General features: G+C 38.3%; 1 protein-coding gene across 2 annotated transcripts; it reads right to left on the bottom strand.

The window, feature by feature from the left end:
- Positions 1-7,533: 7,533 nt before the first annotated feature.
- On the bottom strand, positions 7,534-18,400 carry c6h16orf87 (chromosome 6 C16orf87 homolog). 2 transcript variants are annotated; one of them, XM_078544350.1, is made up of 5 exons: positions 18,143-18,384; positions 16,860-16,959; positions 11,267-11,449; positions 9,971-10,079; positions 7,534-8,730 (listed from the first exon to the last, which is right to left on the bottom strand). In XM_078544350.1, the coding sequence occupies exons 1-4, from the start codon at positions 18,209-18,211 to the stop codon at positions 10,003-10,005; spliced, it is 429 nt and encodes a 142-aa protein (XP_078400476.1). In that variant the 5' UTR covers positions 18,212-18,384; the 3' UTR covers positions 7,534-8,730; positions 9,971-10,002. The 2 variants fall into 2 exon arrangements, with proteins under 2 accessions (XP_078400476.1, XP_078400474.1); XM_078544348.1 differs by lacking the exon at positions 9,971-10,079 and having other exon boundaries at positions 18,143-18,400.
- Between the last annotated feature and the right edge of the window lie 1,145 nt (positions 18,401-19,545).

Below are 19,545 nucleotides of genomic sequence, written 5' to 3'. Positions count from 1 at the left end.
AATAATACTCTGCTTTTCTATTCTTTCTACCAGAGTGTACAATTTCACATTTTCCCACATTATATTCCATCAGCCAGTTTTTTGCCCACTCATCTTTTTATTCGTTCATGCATGGGATGTGGGCGTCGCTGGCTAGGCCAGCATTTATTGCCCATCCCTAATTGCCCTTATTCAGAGGGCATTTAAGAGTCAACCACATTGCTGTGGGTCTAGAGTCACATGCAGGCCAGGCCAGGTAAGAACAGCAGATTTCCTTCCCTAAAAGACATATCCTTTTGCAGACTCTTTGTATTCTCCTGGATAGAGTAGATAACAAGAAACTGTTCCCCATTTGTGATTGGCAAATGAAGCAATGGCGACATGAGGAAAAACTTCCTTATGTAATATGTGGTTAGGATCTGGAATGCAATGCTTGAGAGTGTGGTGGAGGTAGATTCAATGGTGGCTTTCAAAAGAAAATTGGATCTGAAGAGGAAAAGTTGCAGGGCCACAGGGAAAAGACAGGGGAGTGACACTAGGTCAATTGCTCTTGCAAAGGACTGGTACAGGTACGATGGGCCAAATGGCCTCTTTCTGGCCTGTAACCATTCCATGATTTTATGTTACTGAAGGGAGAGTAAGCTGTGCTTTAATTGGTCTCTTGCTCATCTGTCCACCCACATTGCTAAGAATAAAAATATTTCTAAAAAAAGAGCAGTAGAATTCTCTTAGCACTAATCTGAGTTGGAGATGAGGGTTTCAGTTCCAGCTATATTTTCAGGGGTGATGTTTTTCAGCCGAAATACTGTCCAGTGACACAGGTAGGGTGCGAAAGATGTAGGTTCAAGGCCCACTCCAGGGACATAACATAGGCTGATACTAGACTGCAGGACCAAGGGAGTGCATCACTGTCAGAAGTATGGTCCTTCAGATGAGACGTTAAAACTAGGCCACAGCACTACTCAAAGAAGAACTGGGGCTTTCTCCTCTATGTCCTAGCTGACATTAATCCCCCTGCCGACACCTAAAGCATGTTAGCTGGTCATTTAATTTATTGGTGCTGAGGAACATTGATATCTGTGCACATATTGACTGCCACGTAACTACATTAAAACAATAACTACATTTCAAAGTACTTCATTGGTTGTAATAGACTTTGGTATATACTGGAGTTCTGAAATGTACTATTAGTGCATGTTTTATTTTCTTGCAGGTAAACATAAAAGGTTCCATTCAAGGAACAGCAAGCAGTTTTTCCAGTGTTCCAGAGAATATTCATCCTACAACCATTCTCGCCAGATAGAATATGAACTGTTACTGATCTCTGCCATTGTGGAATCTTGCCATAAATCACTGCCCACTGAGTACACCAATGCAAATACAGTCATCAAATTTATATTGTATATGAGGCATTGAGAAGTTTGAGAGAAAAATCGAGGTCTTTATTTACTTTCCAATGTAGTTTTACAAGCAATTTTTAAAAAATCTTTTTTTGACCCTATGTCACAAATACATCTTCCAGGTGACATCTTATGCGGAGGGAAAAGGAATGGGTAGTTTGTATATGCAGAGCACTGAATCCTGAGTTTCTCTTGGTTTTTAGAATGAATGAAGAGAACAGTTCCCCAGCATGAGTGGATATCAATGTATTCCTAATCTTGATTTATTTCATAAAACACTTAATAATTTCAAAATGAATTATAGGAAGATTATATATTTTTGTGTCATTAAATAATTTATTCAGAGAATTGTAACTGAGACACACCAGCTTTTAATCATTTACAATTTTGGTATCACTGATCTATGTTACTTTGGAGAACTGAAAGATGCTATTGTATATACTATACCATTCTGCTCTTGTGCATCAGGCTCCTGCCAATCACTTGATAATACTATTACCTTACTTGGCAAATGTTATAGATAACCACTTGTGTAAATAAACACCTTTGTTGCTTTTTGATATTCTCAAAGCTAATCTTAAATCTATTGAACTAACTAGAAACCCACTAACTTTATTTATTGTGAAAATCGATCATTTCCCTTAAATAGCTATTTTATTCCCATAAGAAATTGCATTCTCTTTAAGTATCCATGGTTGTTAATGGCTTTTGTTTCTTTTAAAAAGAAAGCTTTAATGTGCTAAGTAGCTAATGTTTATCATTTCTTAAATAAATGAAAAATATAAATTGGTTATTAACTTAACCAAGGGAGGGGAAAGGCTAGCTGTTTCAGCCTCCTATTGAAATATTTCCAATTTCCAACTGGTATTGAGAGCACCTACTCTAACACATAGCTCCCACGGGGACTCGATGAGTTTTCCCATGAGTAACTCAACAGTAAAGACAAGGGAGATCCCAGATTTGCTAAATTAAATTACTTTTACATTGTTCAAACTCAGGCTGGTGGTGCCAGCTTCCAACAAATAGTGCCCTGCAGACTGCAAGCAGGAATTTGGGGAGATAACTGTGTACTTACTGTATTGAAGTTTAATGTTGTGTCCATAGGTTTACTGACAGTAATTCTCTCGCTTTAACATAGTACAACAGCTGAACAAGTCATTCCTTTAAATCTCTTATCCCAGGGAGCTAATTATATGTTAATTAGGACCAATACTTCCTGATTAAAAAGTAAATAATTTTGCAGCTCAAAAAAAGCAATATCAGGCAGTTGCAAGTGTACAATTTTCTTGAAGCCACGAATAGATTCCAATCGGAGTTACTTTGCATATCATTAACATAATGATTTCATAACACATTCATTTCTATAGCAAAACCATGTAGTTAGAATTACCAGCTGAGATCCAACACACTACATGCCTTTTTGAAAAAATGGCTATTTCTTTTCAAATAGCACTCTTCCATTTTCTGCTCCTTTCATGTGTTCATCAAGTAGACAACTTGCCGCAATGGAAAGTTTCCATTGAAAGTTTCCTGATTTACAGCGAATGTAAGAGGAGCCCAGGCATGTGAATTGAATACAAATCCTACAGTGCTTTGTTGCAGAGGACTACAAAGTATAGCAGCTCTAGTGACAGCAACAATACTTCCTCCAGCACTTTCACCCTCTAATATGCTTGCAAGGATTAGGCCCCTATATTGTGGCCAGCAATTTTAATGTCAAATTCCCTTTCTCTAGTGGTACAAACCACGATCACTCAGTTTGATTTTATAAGGAATAAAAACTTTCTAGTGCAAAACGATTTCCACTTGATCAATGAAATGAATGTAATTATTAACCAAAGTAATGTTACACACTATAAAGGTCCAGCTGGCAATGGGAAAGAAATTATGCTAAATTAGAATCTGTTATAACTTGCTGCAGAGTAGCTGTGTTCAACCCTCCAATAGAGATTGTGTGTTCAATTACTTAATTCCATTTTCCAGAGCATTCCCCTCTCAAATAAGTCTGAAAATCTTTAATTTTGAGTGATGTAGTATCTGGATACTTTCAATAATGGCAATATGGAATTAGGCAGAAGTATGCAAGAGATATATAACAGTAAGCAAATATAAAAGAATAGAAAAATTAAAATGAATTTGACTTGGCTGGCTATCGAAATTTGGAAACAATGCAAGAATTGGGAGTGTGATTCATAGTTGCCAACCATTCACTTTCAAAATGAGCTGGCATCTTTTTTGGTGCTGTGTTTGTACTACTCACATTATAGCATGTGTTTGGGATGGATTGGGGGTCAGGGGGAAAGCATGGGGAGCCTTTGGAATCCACCCACAATACTTTCCAAAATTTAAAAAACTGGGATTCTATGTTTTATAAATAGGGGCAGAGAATGCAAAGCCAAAGAGTTAATGCTAAACCTATGGAAATCCTTTATTAAGCCAGAGTTAGAATATTGTTCAGTTCTGAACATACTACTTTAGGAAGAATATGAACATACAAAAATGTCAGGCAGGAAAAGACCAGCTGGCGTAACTAATCTCATACAGTCGTGTTCACATGTATCATCAGACAGAAACTTCCGAACCGTCCAGATCCATGTAATCTTGGGGGAGGTTAAAAACTAGACTCTCTTTTAAAATCTACATCTGGAAAATAACTCTCTAACCCCCCCTTAGGCAAAATAACTAGTCCAGGAGACTACATTGGCTCTCATATTATAGGATACCTGCCTCTTATACGTGATCTCCGGCCCACTGAAACAGTTTCAGCTCTTTCTTGAATATGTACAAGGTAGTGTTCATCACATGGGCCAGCAGGTCTACTACTCTCTGGAAAAATAACTGCCCAACATCCAATCTAGGTCTACCCTCCATAACTTGTTAAAAAGATCCCTGATTCTTCCGAACTTACCAAATTGAAATATTCACAGGCTCACTTCTCAACCAGTTTGCCCAAGGTAGAGTCCCAAGGCTGCCAGGCATTCCAGTGTACAGGGCACTGTTTAGTATTTTTTTTGAATCAACCAAGCTAAAATAAAGTTTTTAAAATTTGAAACAAGGAGCCTGTTCAAACTATATGTTCAAATGATAATTTAAAAAAATATTTTAACTGATCAAAAGGACTAAGTGCTCAGGGATGTTTCACTCATCGCAAGTGTGCAGCCCAGTAGTTCCAATTGCTCCACAGAAAATAGTAATTATAGAAAGGGAACAAAGGCCAATGTGCCACCTTCCCGCAATAACCTGGGTTACCTGGTTTTATTTTCAATTACTAAAGGACAAATCAGCATTCATGGTTCTGGAAAGCCCAGTCTTGAATGAAATGCAGTTGGAAAGGAGACCCAATCTAGAGTTTTAAAGTTGTTCCCATTTTCACCACAATGTTTAATACCACCTTGTGGACATATCCTTGGGTATTATCAAACCAGCCCATCAAATGTGCTCAAGGAATACAACCTCCTAAATTGGAAGAGTTGAGTTTTAGGCAAGCCCAAGTGAGACTCTCATTGAGTGTACAAATAAAATGTAATCTGGTTGAAAATCAACCACTTCAACATCATGAGCTTTTAAAACATTCCAGTCGCGTTAGATGGATGTAATTACATAAATCCTCCATGATCACACATACAGGTACCCATATTTAATCATGGATGAAACAAAGTGTTTGATGCATCTCTGTGGAACATGGGATTTATTCAGTAAGAGCCTTCTTCCACACCCTGAAATATGGTCCAATAAACCTATAGTTCACAAGAATGACAATCAAATACTCCATTTAAGTAATTCCTCGAATAATTCAAGGGTAAAAACTGACAATCGTCCCCAAGCATGCAACCAATTAAATCCCAGGTGTGATTCATCATCTACAACTGAGCCAATCACAGCCAGAGTAGCAACAAACCATTACAGCAATTCTTTGAGCCAAACAGGAAGGTTCCAACCTTCCCAAACATTTTGCAATTAGCTAACCTCAGTCAGGGAAAAGGTTGTTCACAGTTACCTCAGACCTTACGAAGGGGAAAAGATCAACCAGTGCCTTCCACTGGAATGACAATGTTAGAATGAGGGAGGATTGGAGGCCATCACCCAGGTGATCACTGATTCATCTCAAAGCCAGAGGCAACTGGAGCCCAGGTGAACAATTCACCCATTTTTATGCAGCCAGTGGTTAAGATCCAGAATGTATTCCCTGATATGGTGGTGGAAACAGGTTCAATAGTTGTTTCCAAAAGGAAATTGGATAAATACTTGGAGAAATTACAGGGATATAGCCAGGAAGTGAAGTGAATTTCTCTTTGAAACAGCTGATGCAAACTCAATGGGCTGAATGGCCTCCTTCTGTTTCTACTCAACTATGCTTACAGTTGTCTTTAGTAGCCTCTAGCTCGGGAACAACAACAATGATTTTTATTTCCTCCTAATGGTTGCTATTCAGAGGCCACGGTTGGAAATTAAGCATATATGGACCTCAGAGAACAGCAGCAGTTGGCTCAGTTATGATGTCCCACAAATGAATCTGTTGCTGACATAAGGGACTGAAAATCAGATTTAAATTGCCAAGGTCTTATGCTGCCAGAATTAGACAAGAGTTGGGTGGGAGCATTTCCTGCAGCCTGAATCCTAAACTAAAATCAGGGCCTCTGACTCAGAGACAAGAGTCCTACCACTGAGCCAAGACTGACACTGAATAGGTACAAAAGAGTTGATGATCAGGTGAAACTGATCTGTGGAAAGACTGCACTTTTAAGGCCAAATAACCTTACCTTACCTTATTCCATGTTTTATATTCTCACCAAGAATGTTAAAAATCAACAGTCATAGCCAATGACAACCAATCCAGGAACAAAACAAACATGTCACTGTAATCTCAAATATTCTCCTGCATAAAGAAGCTCTCCTCCTGCTAAAATTGTAGGTCTGAGAATCACAAACATCAGCTTTGAAATGCAACTTGATCAAAATATATTAAAATTTGCCCAAGTAGATTTCAGGTAAAACAGAAATAAATTAATATAAATAGTCGTTTGGTAGTACAGAACTTGAGTATTGCTGAAAAAAGAGACACGTCTAAACTTATTGTCTTGCACTCATCAGGGCACTCACAAGAACACCAATATAAGGGGAAAACAACAATTTGTACTGTATGTGAAGAGTGCTGATTCGTTGGCAAGTGGTGTTATCATGGAGAATGAACCAGTGATGGTGCCTGACGGTTAATTGCCAAGCATTGTTTGAAATTTGAAATTTGAAATTTAATTTAAACCAGACCCCGATTGGTCAAGGCATTGCCCTGAGGAAGGAGTCAACGAATGGCTGTCACTTATTTTAACTGAAACAGGTGCAATGTATGTACAAGTCTGTCTGCAAAGAATAGGACCCTGTGTATTAATATATGTAGCTTCCAGTACATGCAAATGCACCACATTGCAAGTCTGACTGACAATCTTAAATTGTCAGCATAATTCTTAGCACATTGAGAATTATTTAGCAAATGTTGTCCAATTGCAGAATCACATCTAAAATTAGATACTGTGTTTTGAGTTTTGCAAGCACAGGCTGGTTGGGTACGGTCTGTACTCTGCCTATTGCGAACAGCAGCTGGGACACGGTGTTTGAAACAACCTGCCAGTCTTTGGGACGTACAACCTACATACCTAGCAACACACTGGCACTGAAATTCATATACCACATTACTCATTTATGTAAAAGGCAGAACGTCTTTTTGGCTTGACGACAGCATCCTGTTAGTAGCGAATACCACTTGTGTTGCTACTGCACAGTAGCAATGTGAAACAGCGAGCTTCACCTGTTGCTCAAATTTTTGTGATGCATTGCCCTTCCAGCGTAAGCAGAGGTAGACTGGGCACTTTTCAGGGCCGAGTGTGACAGGCAAAGACCTGTTCATGAGTTTGCGTGAACTCAATTGTGCAAGTTGCTGAGTTCATAAGCTCAATGAATACTGATTCACGCAATATGCAATATGCAAGTCCTGTAGGGCCTTCACAAATGTGAATTTGCAAATATAAATTGTTGTTTTCCCCTTATATTGGTATTCTTGCGAGTGTTCTCATGAATGCAAAATGAAAAGCATAGACGTGTCTCTTTTTTCAGAAATAGTTAAATTAATATACTCTTAATGATAAATATAATGCATGGGTCAGATAAATGCAATATTTATACAATTTATGAAGCATGTGACACCATCTCTTGTACATCATCTGGTTACATCCTATTGTAACGAATATTATACCACCATAGTCCATCTACTTATCTCACCAGCAATACCTTCCTATCTTTGATACAAGTATGACAAAGTAAGAACTGAAAGTAAACACCTTTGTGAAGGAGGCTGAACATATGGTTCACAAGTCAAGAAGTGGAGATCCCTATTTCAATGCTCGTGCCAATAGGCTAATTATCCCAAGCACACTTACATTATACATAAAATGAATCTATTTATTACATAGGAAAGTTAATTGTATGAAAATATCTCCAAAAATTCACAGACCACATGTAATACATTCCCGGGCTTAATTTATGCCAAAAAGATGTCAAATTATAGTCAAAATTAATCATTCAAAAAATATTTATACTGGAAATTGGGAAAGGAACAAATAAGGTGTATGAAACTTAACACTTTTTTATTGTAGTATTTTATGATCATTATTTGCAGTGTTTAGACTAATTACACAGACCAGAATGGAGAATACCTGTATGCAATCAATGTCATAAATAAGGTAAAATGCAGAAAGAAACCTGCATCTGGATCAGGAATTAATCATTTCTAGGTCCTTCCAAATACACCATAGGAACAGTTTTAGTTCCTTTTTCTGACTTAACCTGTTCATTTGCTGAAGTTGATTGGCGAAGCAAGTTTTTCATACACTTTCACCTATTTCTTGATCAATACGTCGAACTACATTACTCCTTTGTTCAACGTAGCATAATTATTTCCATACAAACAAAATATCTGAGATTGGAATTTAAAGAAAGAATTGTCTTTTTCCACTTTGGTGTACACATTCAAGCCACCACATGTCCACGTCCAACTCCTCAAGAGTTTTGCTGCAAGAAACAGTCATCTGGCAATTCAGCAGGTTAAAGGAGTCTGACTACATAATTCAGGCATCGACAATAATGCTGGAAAATGTCACAGTATGAGATCCATTTTGGTGAAACGACTGTGCAAGAGTTGAGTCCTGAGTTGTGGTTGTATTTCACTTTAGCGTGCTTTGTCAAAGAATCAATTTCTGATTGATTATTTTTCTGTTTATTTCAGCCAATGCCACTGAAAATACAAAGGCCCTTTCATCTGAAAGACTGGCATATATATCACCTTCTTTTTCTTGTCTTTCTGTAAAACAAAAAAATCCAGTAAATGATGATCAAGTCCAAAAGAATGCAGTTTCTCCAACAATCTAAATCTTACATTATCGACTTCTTCATCTAACCCCACCCTTCCAAAAAAAAATGGTACAGAATCACATTATTAACAACCAGACTGCCAGAGCTCAAAGAACTTCTATCAACTATGTGGGGGAGAAAAGAAGGCCGATTGTGAATTCAATCAGTGTGGGAAACTTTCTAAATAACTGCTCTCTTTCTTTTCCAACTGTAACTGAGAAAAACAGTTCTCTGGTTTCATTAAAAGGAAATAAAAAACAAAAAAAAAATCTACCAAGACTAGTATGTGGTTAGGATTATACATTCTCTTGGCACTGCTCAAGGAAAAACAATACTTTTATGCAGCATTACACAACTCCAGGGTTTCCACATTCACTAATAGTGGTGGAATTCTGGGCCTCAAGTTTTGTTTGACTATGATGTTTTCTTTATACTTTAGCTACAAAACTACCTCAACGTACCCAAAGATCAGTATTAAAGACTGACTAATGTTTGGCAATATAGGAGCTATGTGTTTTCCATTCTAATTGCATTTTTATAAATGTTACCACACAGCTGAAACACTGAACCTCCTTAGAAATGCATGTGAAAACCAATCATTTTTTAGACAGAAAACATGCAATGCCACGTTATGAAAATATATCAAAAAATAAAACCGCAAATACTACTTTAGGATTCATCAACCTTTTTACAGTTTGACTTAAGATTTCAGCTTGATATTTTTGTCGGGCCAGCCTGCATGGTCTAAAGGAGATGGCTGACTGTTACATTTGTGCAAAAAAAGAACCCCGGGTGCATGATCAGGGATTCAGACAGAATAAGGAGTAAACTCATTTTAAAAAAAGCCTATATCCCAGGCATGAAAATATATACATATGCAGGTCCCTTTTGGGGGATTGGTATTAGTGCCAATTATTCAGCATACAATATGAAATTAATTACAAAAAATTGGGTGATGTTGACAACAGGGTGCTGGAGGTATTAATAGCATGTGACTGTTCATCACCTATTGAGAGAATGCCCAAAGATCCATTATTTTTACATGGCTTCTCAACAACATTCCTATAGATTTCCTGTCAGTTACTGCTTGGCCCCGAGTATGTATTCAAATTGTTTTATAGTAATGAGAAGTGTATATCTTTTACTGCAAGTCTGTTTTGCAATTTAAAAAAAAAGATACAGACATACACCTGTGATTTTCCACACAACGGATCAGTGAACTTCACCAAGCAGGGACCAAGTGTTTCTCCACAGAGATAGAAAGAAGAAAGGTGAGTGGCTGCAGAGTCATCATGGGCCCTTTCACAAAAGGAAAAGTGTTGTCACAAAGTTTGGATTTTTAAAAACCACTTATTAGTGGAAAAAGGAAGCCAAATGTAATTAGTACACATTCATTTCTATAAATACAGTTTAGAGGAACGGAAAACCAAACAAAGGACATTAAGTGTTTTCAAAATTTCCAAATCACTTAATCTTCATTTTTGTTGGAAGTGAAAAACTTTTTTTCTTTTAAAATGTTAAAACTGAAATGCATCACAGTCATTTTCACAAGGAACTTCTATATTCAGCATTGGCAATGAAAAGGTTAGTTATTAAAACAAAGGCTTCCACACAAATCAGATGAACTGCCAGGCATTTTCAGCAGTTTTCACTGATACAAGTGCAACTCAATATTTATTTTGGCAAAAACAAACCAGGCAGTCTTGGATTAGTAATAGAAAATTCTGATAAACAAAAACTGGGTCTTGCCAATCTTCCCAGATTTGAAAACTATTACATCCAGTTCTCACCACTGCACATTATTAATTATTTATTAAGAGAATAACAGTGAACCCCCTCAATTAGCAAAGACAGAAACTTACAGAACAATAACCCAGATTTAATTTCCAGTTAGCCAGTCATTACCAAGGTAACAAAAGTCATGCTACAACTGGCCTTAAAACTCTAGCAATACAAGCAAAAAAAAAAATCAGCCAAGGTTCTCGCCCTTCATTACTATCCAATGGCTCCTACTGGAAAGTGCATCTTTGTGGGCATCTGAAGACAGATCAGCTCAACTCTGATGTGTCTCATCTTCTCTGTTCAAATTACTAGCTGACACTCAAGTTTCTAGGCTCATTCATGAATGAAAGATATACCAGGATGCAATTGCTTCACATAGATACATACCCCAACATGAGTTAGCCCTTTTTCTTTTCTGAAGTGGTTAAGCAGGAAAAAAGTTAAACAATAATACTCAAAAGGGGCAAAAAGATGCTAGCTTATAATTCCAAGAGCAGCCAGTCCTCTACTACCTACTGATTCTTTACGAGAGACTGGCAGAAGCTGGTTAGATTTTCTTCCCCCGCCCCCCACCCCATTTCTAACCAGGGCCAATTCTAGCATGTCCACCACCTACCCAACAGCAAAGAATTGAACCTGCTCTGCAAAGCTCAATATCACCACCCCACCAACCCCCATAACCCTGGAATCACAAGTATTTTCACCTTTCTCATCATCGTGTTTTTTGCTAGGGGTGGTCTTGGGTCGCCCTCGCCGCCGCCGAATCTGCTCAGATTGACTGTCTGATCTGGAACGTTTCCTGTTTTCCAAGTCTTTGGTAAGAGCAGAATTTGCTTTCTCTCGCCGAGCCCTTTCTGTTCTCCTTCTCTTAGCTGCTGACTTGTTGTCTATCACAAAATAAAGGTTTGTTAAATCCTATCAGACCCGCTGTATAGGAAATAGTCTAATGTTCACGTTCCATTAAAATGAAGCACGCAAGGTGACATTCAATCACATGTTAGCTCCCAAGCTCTTTCTAAAACCAAAGCTGCCCCAGTTAGGATCAGTCTTGGATTCAGATGCTATCTCTGCCTACAGCATGTAAACACAACTGTGATGGCAGCAATAATTATTTGAAGCTAGCTGTTAACACAACAAACTCCCTTTAGGTTTTCCGAATTTAGGTTCAAATTGCAAATGCTAGATTAGATTCTCACTCACCATAACCTTGTTAAAACAGGACTATAAAAGGAAGTAAGGAAACAGAAGAAGACTGAGGATATAATTATTTGAGACCTGCAGATTTCTGGCCCATTCCCAAATACCCAAATTTAAAATGATTGATCAATACTGCCCGCCCTGCCCTTTTGAATGACATATTTACTAGAGCAGTTTTACTATAGTAATCTGTATATCTTAAAACTTAAAGCTATATACATCTCCTGCTATAGTTTCCATTATAGATGCCTTTACTTACATATATAATGGATGCTGCCTTTATAAACTTGTCACACTGTAAATACCATCTCTCCTTAATGGGGAGCACCAGCGCTGGCAGGAGGTTATAATTACAACATGTCAAGCTACATAGCCATTTTCCATAATAAAATGTAGACAAAAATAATTTATAATGCAAATATAAAAATAGTCCATGACGCAATAATGTCTGCACACCCTGGTCCAGTTATCTCGTCCTCTAACCTCACTCGAAGAAAGCATTTAAGTCTTGACTCATGCTATGTGTGGGAACTCCTACACCAAAATAATTTTAACTTCCCAGGAGTGCATCTATGCTCACATCATACTTCAGCAAGGTTTACCTAGGTATGCAACTGAACAGTGGTGCGAGATATATTTAAAAAAACTAAATAGCCACTATTTGAAGTTTAGAATAACCACAATATATAAGGAACTGCCTAGTAAAGGTCCTAATAAGAAAGGATTCCAGGTAAAAGCACTACCGCCCAAGACAGTCGAGTAGTGTCCTAGGTTTCTAAATACTAAACAAGTTGTACAAAGCAATCAATGTGAATTAGGTCATTCAAGTAATCAACTCCAAAAAGAATTGCACGTGTCATTGTTTGTGGTACTCGAAGAAACATTGAAGGCAATACTCTCTGCTCCAAGAAACAGTGAACAATGCAAAGGGCTGGTTACTACAAAAAGTAGCATTGGCTAGATTGTGTTCAATTGGCATATCTGCTAAATAGATACCATAAGTATCTGCTGTGCTTTCACAAATAGAAATAAGCAAAGCCAAAAACAATCTACAGGTGGGCAATGACACTTAAAGGTGTGTATGTCATATCTTATAGCACATAATGAAATTAATCCTAGCACTAAGTGATAATGTTTCTTTGCTGTTAGCAAGTAATAGGTAAACAGGCATATTTCTGTCTTTAACTGAAAGTATTTGAGGGAGGATGGCAAACTTACTGAAGAATGGGACTCAAAAGAAAAAGGAGCAGCCAAGACCATTCTGAGGAATAAGGCTGTGTGATTGAGGACCGAGATACCACCACACAATCTGCCTTGTTTAAACCAAAGGCAGGACCGTACATCTAATCTTCCAGTTCACCATAAGTAATTAATCCCATCGAGTTCAATGCACTGGGACTTGCTGGCACACAATTAATAAATTGTAATGATTTCTGTCAGTAAATCATGTATGAAGCAATTGGACAAATAGGTATAATTTTCTGGACATCACCTAGAAGAGACCAGTAATAACTCAGTAAACACTAGTGGCTCGTTTTGTTATATCAAGCCACCATCCAGGTTATTTGCCAAAAGTCACCTGATGACTTTCAGTGAAAGTGGAATTTCTGGAAGCCATCCCACTAAACATGGGCATCATCAGAAGCTACCAAAGCAAATCACATTAAACATACATCCTTTTGATCCAAGCAATGAAATTTAGAAAATCATCAGCTCTAAGATCATCCTCTGTGTCTTTCTGATCAAACAGACATCAGTTACATAGTTTATGGCAACGTCAGCCATTCTGCAGCTGAAATCCTCATTCGTGCCTTTGTCACCTGCAGACTCATTAATGTAAAGCTCTCCAGACTGGCCTTCGATCCTTCACAATACAATACAAGTGTCAAAATGTAATGGTGAATGTATGTATCCTAAACCTTAGCAAGACTATTCAAGCATGGTACTGAAACAAGGACACTTCCAAAGAAGGAGCAAAGGATATAGCGAATAAAAGCTGGTGAATAACTGAATTTACTTAACCCTCTTCCACTGAAATATGGTAGTATTTGGTTATGGTATTGAACTAGTAACCAAGGCACCACCAAACTTGTGGGTTATTAGATAGAATGTACACGTATATTGTTCTAGGTGCTACACAAATAGGAAGGATATTGAGGCAATAGAAAGGAGACAGCATAGGTACACTAGGATAAAGCCCAATATGAGGAAATATAAATATGAAGAAAGATTTGAAAAAATTAAAGCTGTTTTTGTTGGAGAAGATTAAGGGACAATTTGATAAAAGGCATTTAAAAATATGAAGGGATAGAAAAGTTGTTTCCAGTAATTGAGGGGGATCTAGAATAAAGACACAGATATGAGGTGAGGGATTTAAGGGCAAGAGCAGGATTAATATTTTTATTTTATAGGGAGCTGTGAAATGTAGAATGCATTGCCAGTCTTAGTAAATGAAGTTGAGACTCTATCTTTAAGAGTAGGGTATGTTCGTAGTTGAAGGAAAGGGGAATTAAAGGAATATAGGAAAGAGTGGGGACATACAATTAAAATTACTGTTTGTATAGAAAATAAACAGGGGCTGGTTGAGCCAAAAGGCTTATTTTAGTATTATAATCACTATGTAATTCTATGTTTTTCAGTCCTTAATGAAACTTTTACATTTTTGTTTTAAAAACCTCATTGCACTGATTAAAGGACAGCAGTGCTGTACTGGCCTTCCACTAAGATCTTCTCCCATTTGCTTTTACACCTAGTACTATACTGCACCAGGTACAAAGCAGATGTAGAGCTGAAAATGGGTCTCTACTGGCACCAGAACAAGACAAATTAGAACATTTACATTCTGATGTGTAGCTGATCAATCCTGTGCACCACCTGCTTTACTTTCCATTCATGACTAGAGCTAAAAATAAGGAGAATTATTATGACTGAATAGATGAGGGAAAGAAAATGCAAGCACAAGTGGATGAAAGAGTGAAACAGACAGACTGCATCAGTGGATGCAAGATGGTGCACTTTGTTATGGAGATGCAAAACATTATTTTTCAACAGACAAAAATACTAGCTAATTTTATGGTGGTGCACATCTGGCGTGGAACTGAAAATTTGCTTCACAGTTTGCAAAGTTACAAGATCAGACAGCAAAAACTGAGTAAGCTAGACTTAAAAGAATTAGAATTTCTGGCCTGAAAGGAATAGGCCACTTGAAACATTTCCACCTTAGCAGAACAATGCATATCGCATTACAGGACACTATTTTAATACAGGTCATCACCAAATTTACAACAAGCTAACTATGGGAGATCCATTACAATTTTAGGAACCAGTGTGCATACAGCATACATTATACTTTATAATAACAGATACAAAATAATCTTAAAGAGAGATTAATGCTGAATACATTGACTTGAAACTGGAACCATTGAACACTGTACAACATGTAAACATTCCCTGATAAAACAACTTGCATCTTTATATAGCATCTTTAACATAAACAATAACATAAACAACCACCCAGAATATTTCATGAAGTGTAATCAGACAAAAAGTTGATACTAACCCAAAGGAGGAGATATTAGGAGGGCAGTATAAAAACCTGGTTAAAGAGATAAATTTAAAGGAGGTCTTAAAGAACACAAGGAAGATGGAGAAGCAGAGACATTTAGGGAAGAATTCCAGAATGTAGAATCTAGCTGACTGAAGAAAGAGATTCCAATGATGGGACAAAAGAATGGGATGCACAAGAGGCTAGAGTTGGAGGAATGCAAAATTCTCAAATGACAGTCGGGCTGAAGGCATTTTATAGAGATAATGAGGATGATTCAATGAAAGAGATTTATGCAACAAGATAAGAATTTTAAATTGGTAGTGTTTGGGGTCCAGAAGCAATTAGATCAGTGAGCACAGGACTGATGGGTAACTCTTTTGAGTACATTCACAGTTCTTGGTTTCCGGGAGTGGGACATGAACCCACAACCTTCTGACTCAAAGGCGAGGGTGCTATGAACTGAGCCACAGCTGACACCTCAGGACTGATGGATAAGGAAGACTTGGTACAAGATCGAATATAGACAACAGAGATTTGGATTTGCTGTAGCTTATGGAGGGTGGAATACGGGGGTCCATTAGAAGATTGGAATAGCCGACTCTGGAGGTGAAAAAGCATGTTTGAGGGCTTCGACTGCAGATGCAGGTAGGATAGGGGTCAGGAATTGGGGTCTCTGTGACAGAGAAAGTGTGGTCATAAGCTTAGCTCATGGTTAAATAGCAAGGCAAGTTTGCAGTCTCAGATAGCAGTCAAAGTGATAGGTGGAACATGTGGCAAGGATTCGGAAACTGTGGTGGAAGCCAAAGACGACGGTTTTGATCCTTCTGATGCTTGACTTGAGGAAATTGTGCCCAATCCAGGACTGAATATTGAATAAGTCATCTGAAAACAGTGGCAGTGAAGCAGTTGAAAGAGGTCATGGAAACAGATAAAGGTGTTGTCAATGCATATGTGCAAGCTCACCCATTGTTTTTGATGTTGCCAAGGGGCAGCTTGTAGATGGGACACTAATGAAAGTGAGTAACCAAGTTTGTGCTTACTTAATCACACCTTAAGTTTCATTTAGTAGGATATGTTCACTACATGCTATATTACTCATAGTTGTGGTACAGATCATCTATTAGCGATAAGCAACACTACAGGAGATCAAACAGTATAGTGGCTAGTGATGCAATATTATATAATGACTGGGCTTTTCTGAACTGCACTTCTAACTCACAGCTGGAAACTGACAAACATGGCCCCATTTTGCAAAGTTCCCTAATCGAACAATAATTAAGCTTAAATGTCTATTTAATTCACAATTAGACTCAGGAACCTTTGAAAAAGGACAGCTGCACCTTACCAGAAGGACACATTGTGCTTTGATCAAACCTTTGCTAAAGGGTTTCTGTCCCCTTATGTTTCAACAGCCAAAAAGACAGAGCAACAAAACAGATGCCAATTTGTAATCTAAGGATGGATGATAAATTTGCATTGCTTACTCATTCCTTTGCTTCCCCACTCCACACAGTTATTCAGCTCAGCAGACTGACAGGTTTTTAATCATTTACCTAAATTAGGTGGCGGTGATTTCTCAGACTGCTTAGCATTCAATAGTCTTCTACTTATAAAAATGAATCCACAAGGACATGATTTACAGGCAACAGGAATCTGAAAAATCAAACAGCTGAAATTAGATGGCGTTTTTCTGCAGTCCATCGCAGTAAACAGTTTAATCACAAGGGATATGACTACGTTCACGTATGTGGCCGTTTTGCTGTATGATTTTTTTTTTCATCGCATCCACGCAACCTGATAAACCACTCAACAATTTTGGTACTTTTTAAACATCTAACTCATTAAAAAGATTACGATTCATTAAAAATTATTCTGCAATTTCCAATGTTAGAAAGATTATATACTGGGCAAGGCAGTTTGCCAAGAATGCAGTCTTTGGCATTTTCCTTTTGATGACGGACTGACATCTCTTACGCAAATGTTTTTAAGAATTGGCGTCCGTCCTACACGAAACAATTAGTGTAAAGCGCCGACATAATCAAACTACATTAACACCACCGAACTAATAAGCTTAAATCCACAGGATTTTGAATACAAAACGGCTGCACAATTTGAACTCAACGCTCAAAATATGTATTTTGAAAGTCTAGGCGTAAACCCATGAATGTCTCCGTTGTGATTAAGCCTTTGGCAACTCGTCAGCACTTTAGCAGTATTCATGTTTGAGAGAAACTGCATATGCCACATGACAACAAAGATTAAATTCTACGTTCAAAGTAGGCTGAAAATGTCTAATGTCCCCATTCAAAGTTTATTTACGGCTCTGCGAATAGGAGACTTACAACACGGCTATTTATCAACGTGGAAGTAATATGTAATTTTGCAAATCTGGTATTCGGCTGACGCCGAAGCATTTTAATCACTTTCAGATGAAAGACATTTGCTCAAGGCTGTATTCCACAATCATTTCCAGCTCAAATGCCATCCTTTTATTGTCTTACATTTCCAAATAGAATACGTGACCATAGCGTAGCAAAGACAAGGGGAGGAAAAAGCTGATATTATGCAATATTCCCCACGCCTAAAGCTTGCTGAAAGGTCCAATAGCAATTCAAGGTGTAGATTTGAAAAAAATAAAACAAAATCGTGTCAGTAGCGAGGTCATGCACAAAAAAAAATTCGAAAATATTAGGCCAATGTTCCTGAATGATGCTTCAAAAAGACATCCTCAATAATGCACCCTTATCAAATCGCACAAAGAAAGCCTCGATCCTCACCGATAAACGCGAACTGAATGTGAAATATATACAAATGTTTCCAGTCTGAGATATCCCACCTGTTGGTCACATTCCGGACATGCTTTCGTTGCCATCTTTGTAACTTTCTTCGCCTTATTTGCAGCCATTTTCGGGCTTTAATTGCGGGCTCTGATTCACCAGGGCTGTCCGTGATAAAAACTTCGAATGGAACTTCATTACAACTCCAGAGTAACAATGTATCCGGCTGCCATCGCCCGCGAGCCCAGCAGCGATCTGCGCGGCAACCCTGCGCGCGCCGCCGACCGCGGGCGGCAGCGCGTAGCGCAGCCCTCCCCGCCGCCGACCGCGGGCGGCAGCGCGTAGCGTAGCGTAGCGCAGCCCTCGCCCCCCCCCCGGGGCGCAAGCGCGTAACCCCGCTCATGTACGTGCGCGCACACACTATACCCGGAAGCATCCTGCCCCATTGTCTGTTTTATGGAGAACAATTGTTTTTCCCCCTGTTTGTATAATAAGGGGTTAATTCTAACTGTATAAGAAGACACGGTATAAATCCTCACATTACACAGTTAGAATTAACCCCTTATCCTACATCTTACCCCAAGTCTCTGATTCTACTAGATTCTGCTGTAAGCACTGCTTTCCTGCTCAGGTACTGCCCCTAATCCTCATTGCCTGAGTTCAAAATCAACAAAGGAAACTGCATTTGCTGATACTAATACAGAAAATAAAAACAGAAATTGCTGGAACTACTCAGCAGGCCAGGCAGCATCCGTGAGGCGAGTTAACATTCCAGGTGACCTTTCATCAGAAACCGTAAGAAACAAAATGTTGGCAACATTCAGGTGGCATCTTGTGGAGAGAACAAGTTGGAGGATTTAGGTTTGGATCCTTCATCAGACCTGCAAGATATTTATAGATGGACATAAGTTGAAAAGGAACATAAAAATGGGAGGGGGGAAACAAAAGAACACAAACAAGTTAAAGGTGCAAACTACTGCGGATGCTCGAAATCTGAAATAAAAGGAGAAAGTGCTGGAAACACTCAACAGGTCAGGTGACACAGATGGAGATAGAAACTAAGTTACTGTTTCAGATCTCAGTTTTCCAGCATTTATTGTTTTTATTATTAATAATGTTTCAGGTCAATTACTTTGTTAGAGATTATGAACAACTATTAAACGAGTGCAAAACCAGATTAAAGAGGACAAAGAGCAAAATAGGGAAAGATCTGTGATGGAGGGTGCAGGAGGGGAGGAGTGATTAAATGACAAAAATAATGATGGTACAAGCCAAAAGGAGGTGATACTGATGCAAGTATAAAGATAAAAGATGGTTGAGGATAATTATAGTAGGATAGCAGAGGTGGAGGAGGGAAGGTTGGAAAATTTGCCAAAGGGAAAGCGCCCACAAGATAGGAATGTGGCAGAATAAAAGTAGGTAAACTCAAGTATCCTAAGTTGGAAGTACAAGTAAATTGCTG

This window comes from Cetorhinus maximus, chromosome 6 (assembly GCF_964194155.1).
Source record: "Cetorhinus maximus chromosome 6, sCetMax3.hap1.1, whole genome shotgun sequence".
Lineage (NCBI taxonomy): Eukaryota > Metazoa > Chordata > Chondrichthyes > Lamniformes > Cetorhinidae > Cetorhinus > Cetorhinus maximus.
This window is presented reverse-complemented; position numbering and strand designations above follow the sequence as displayed.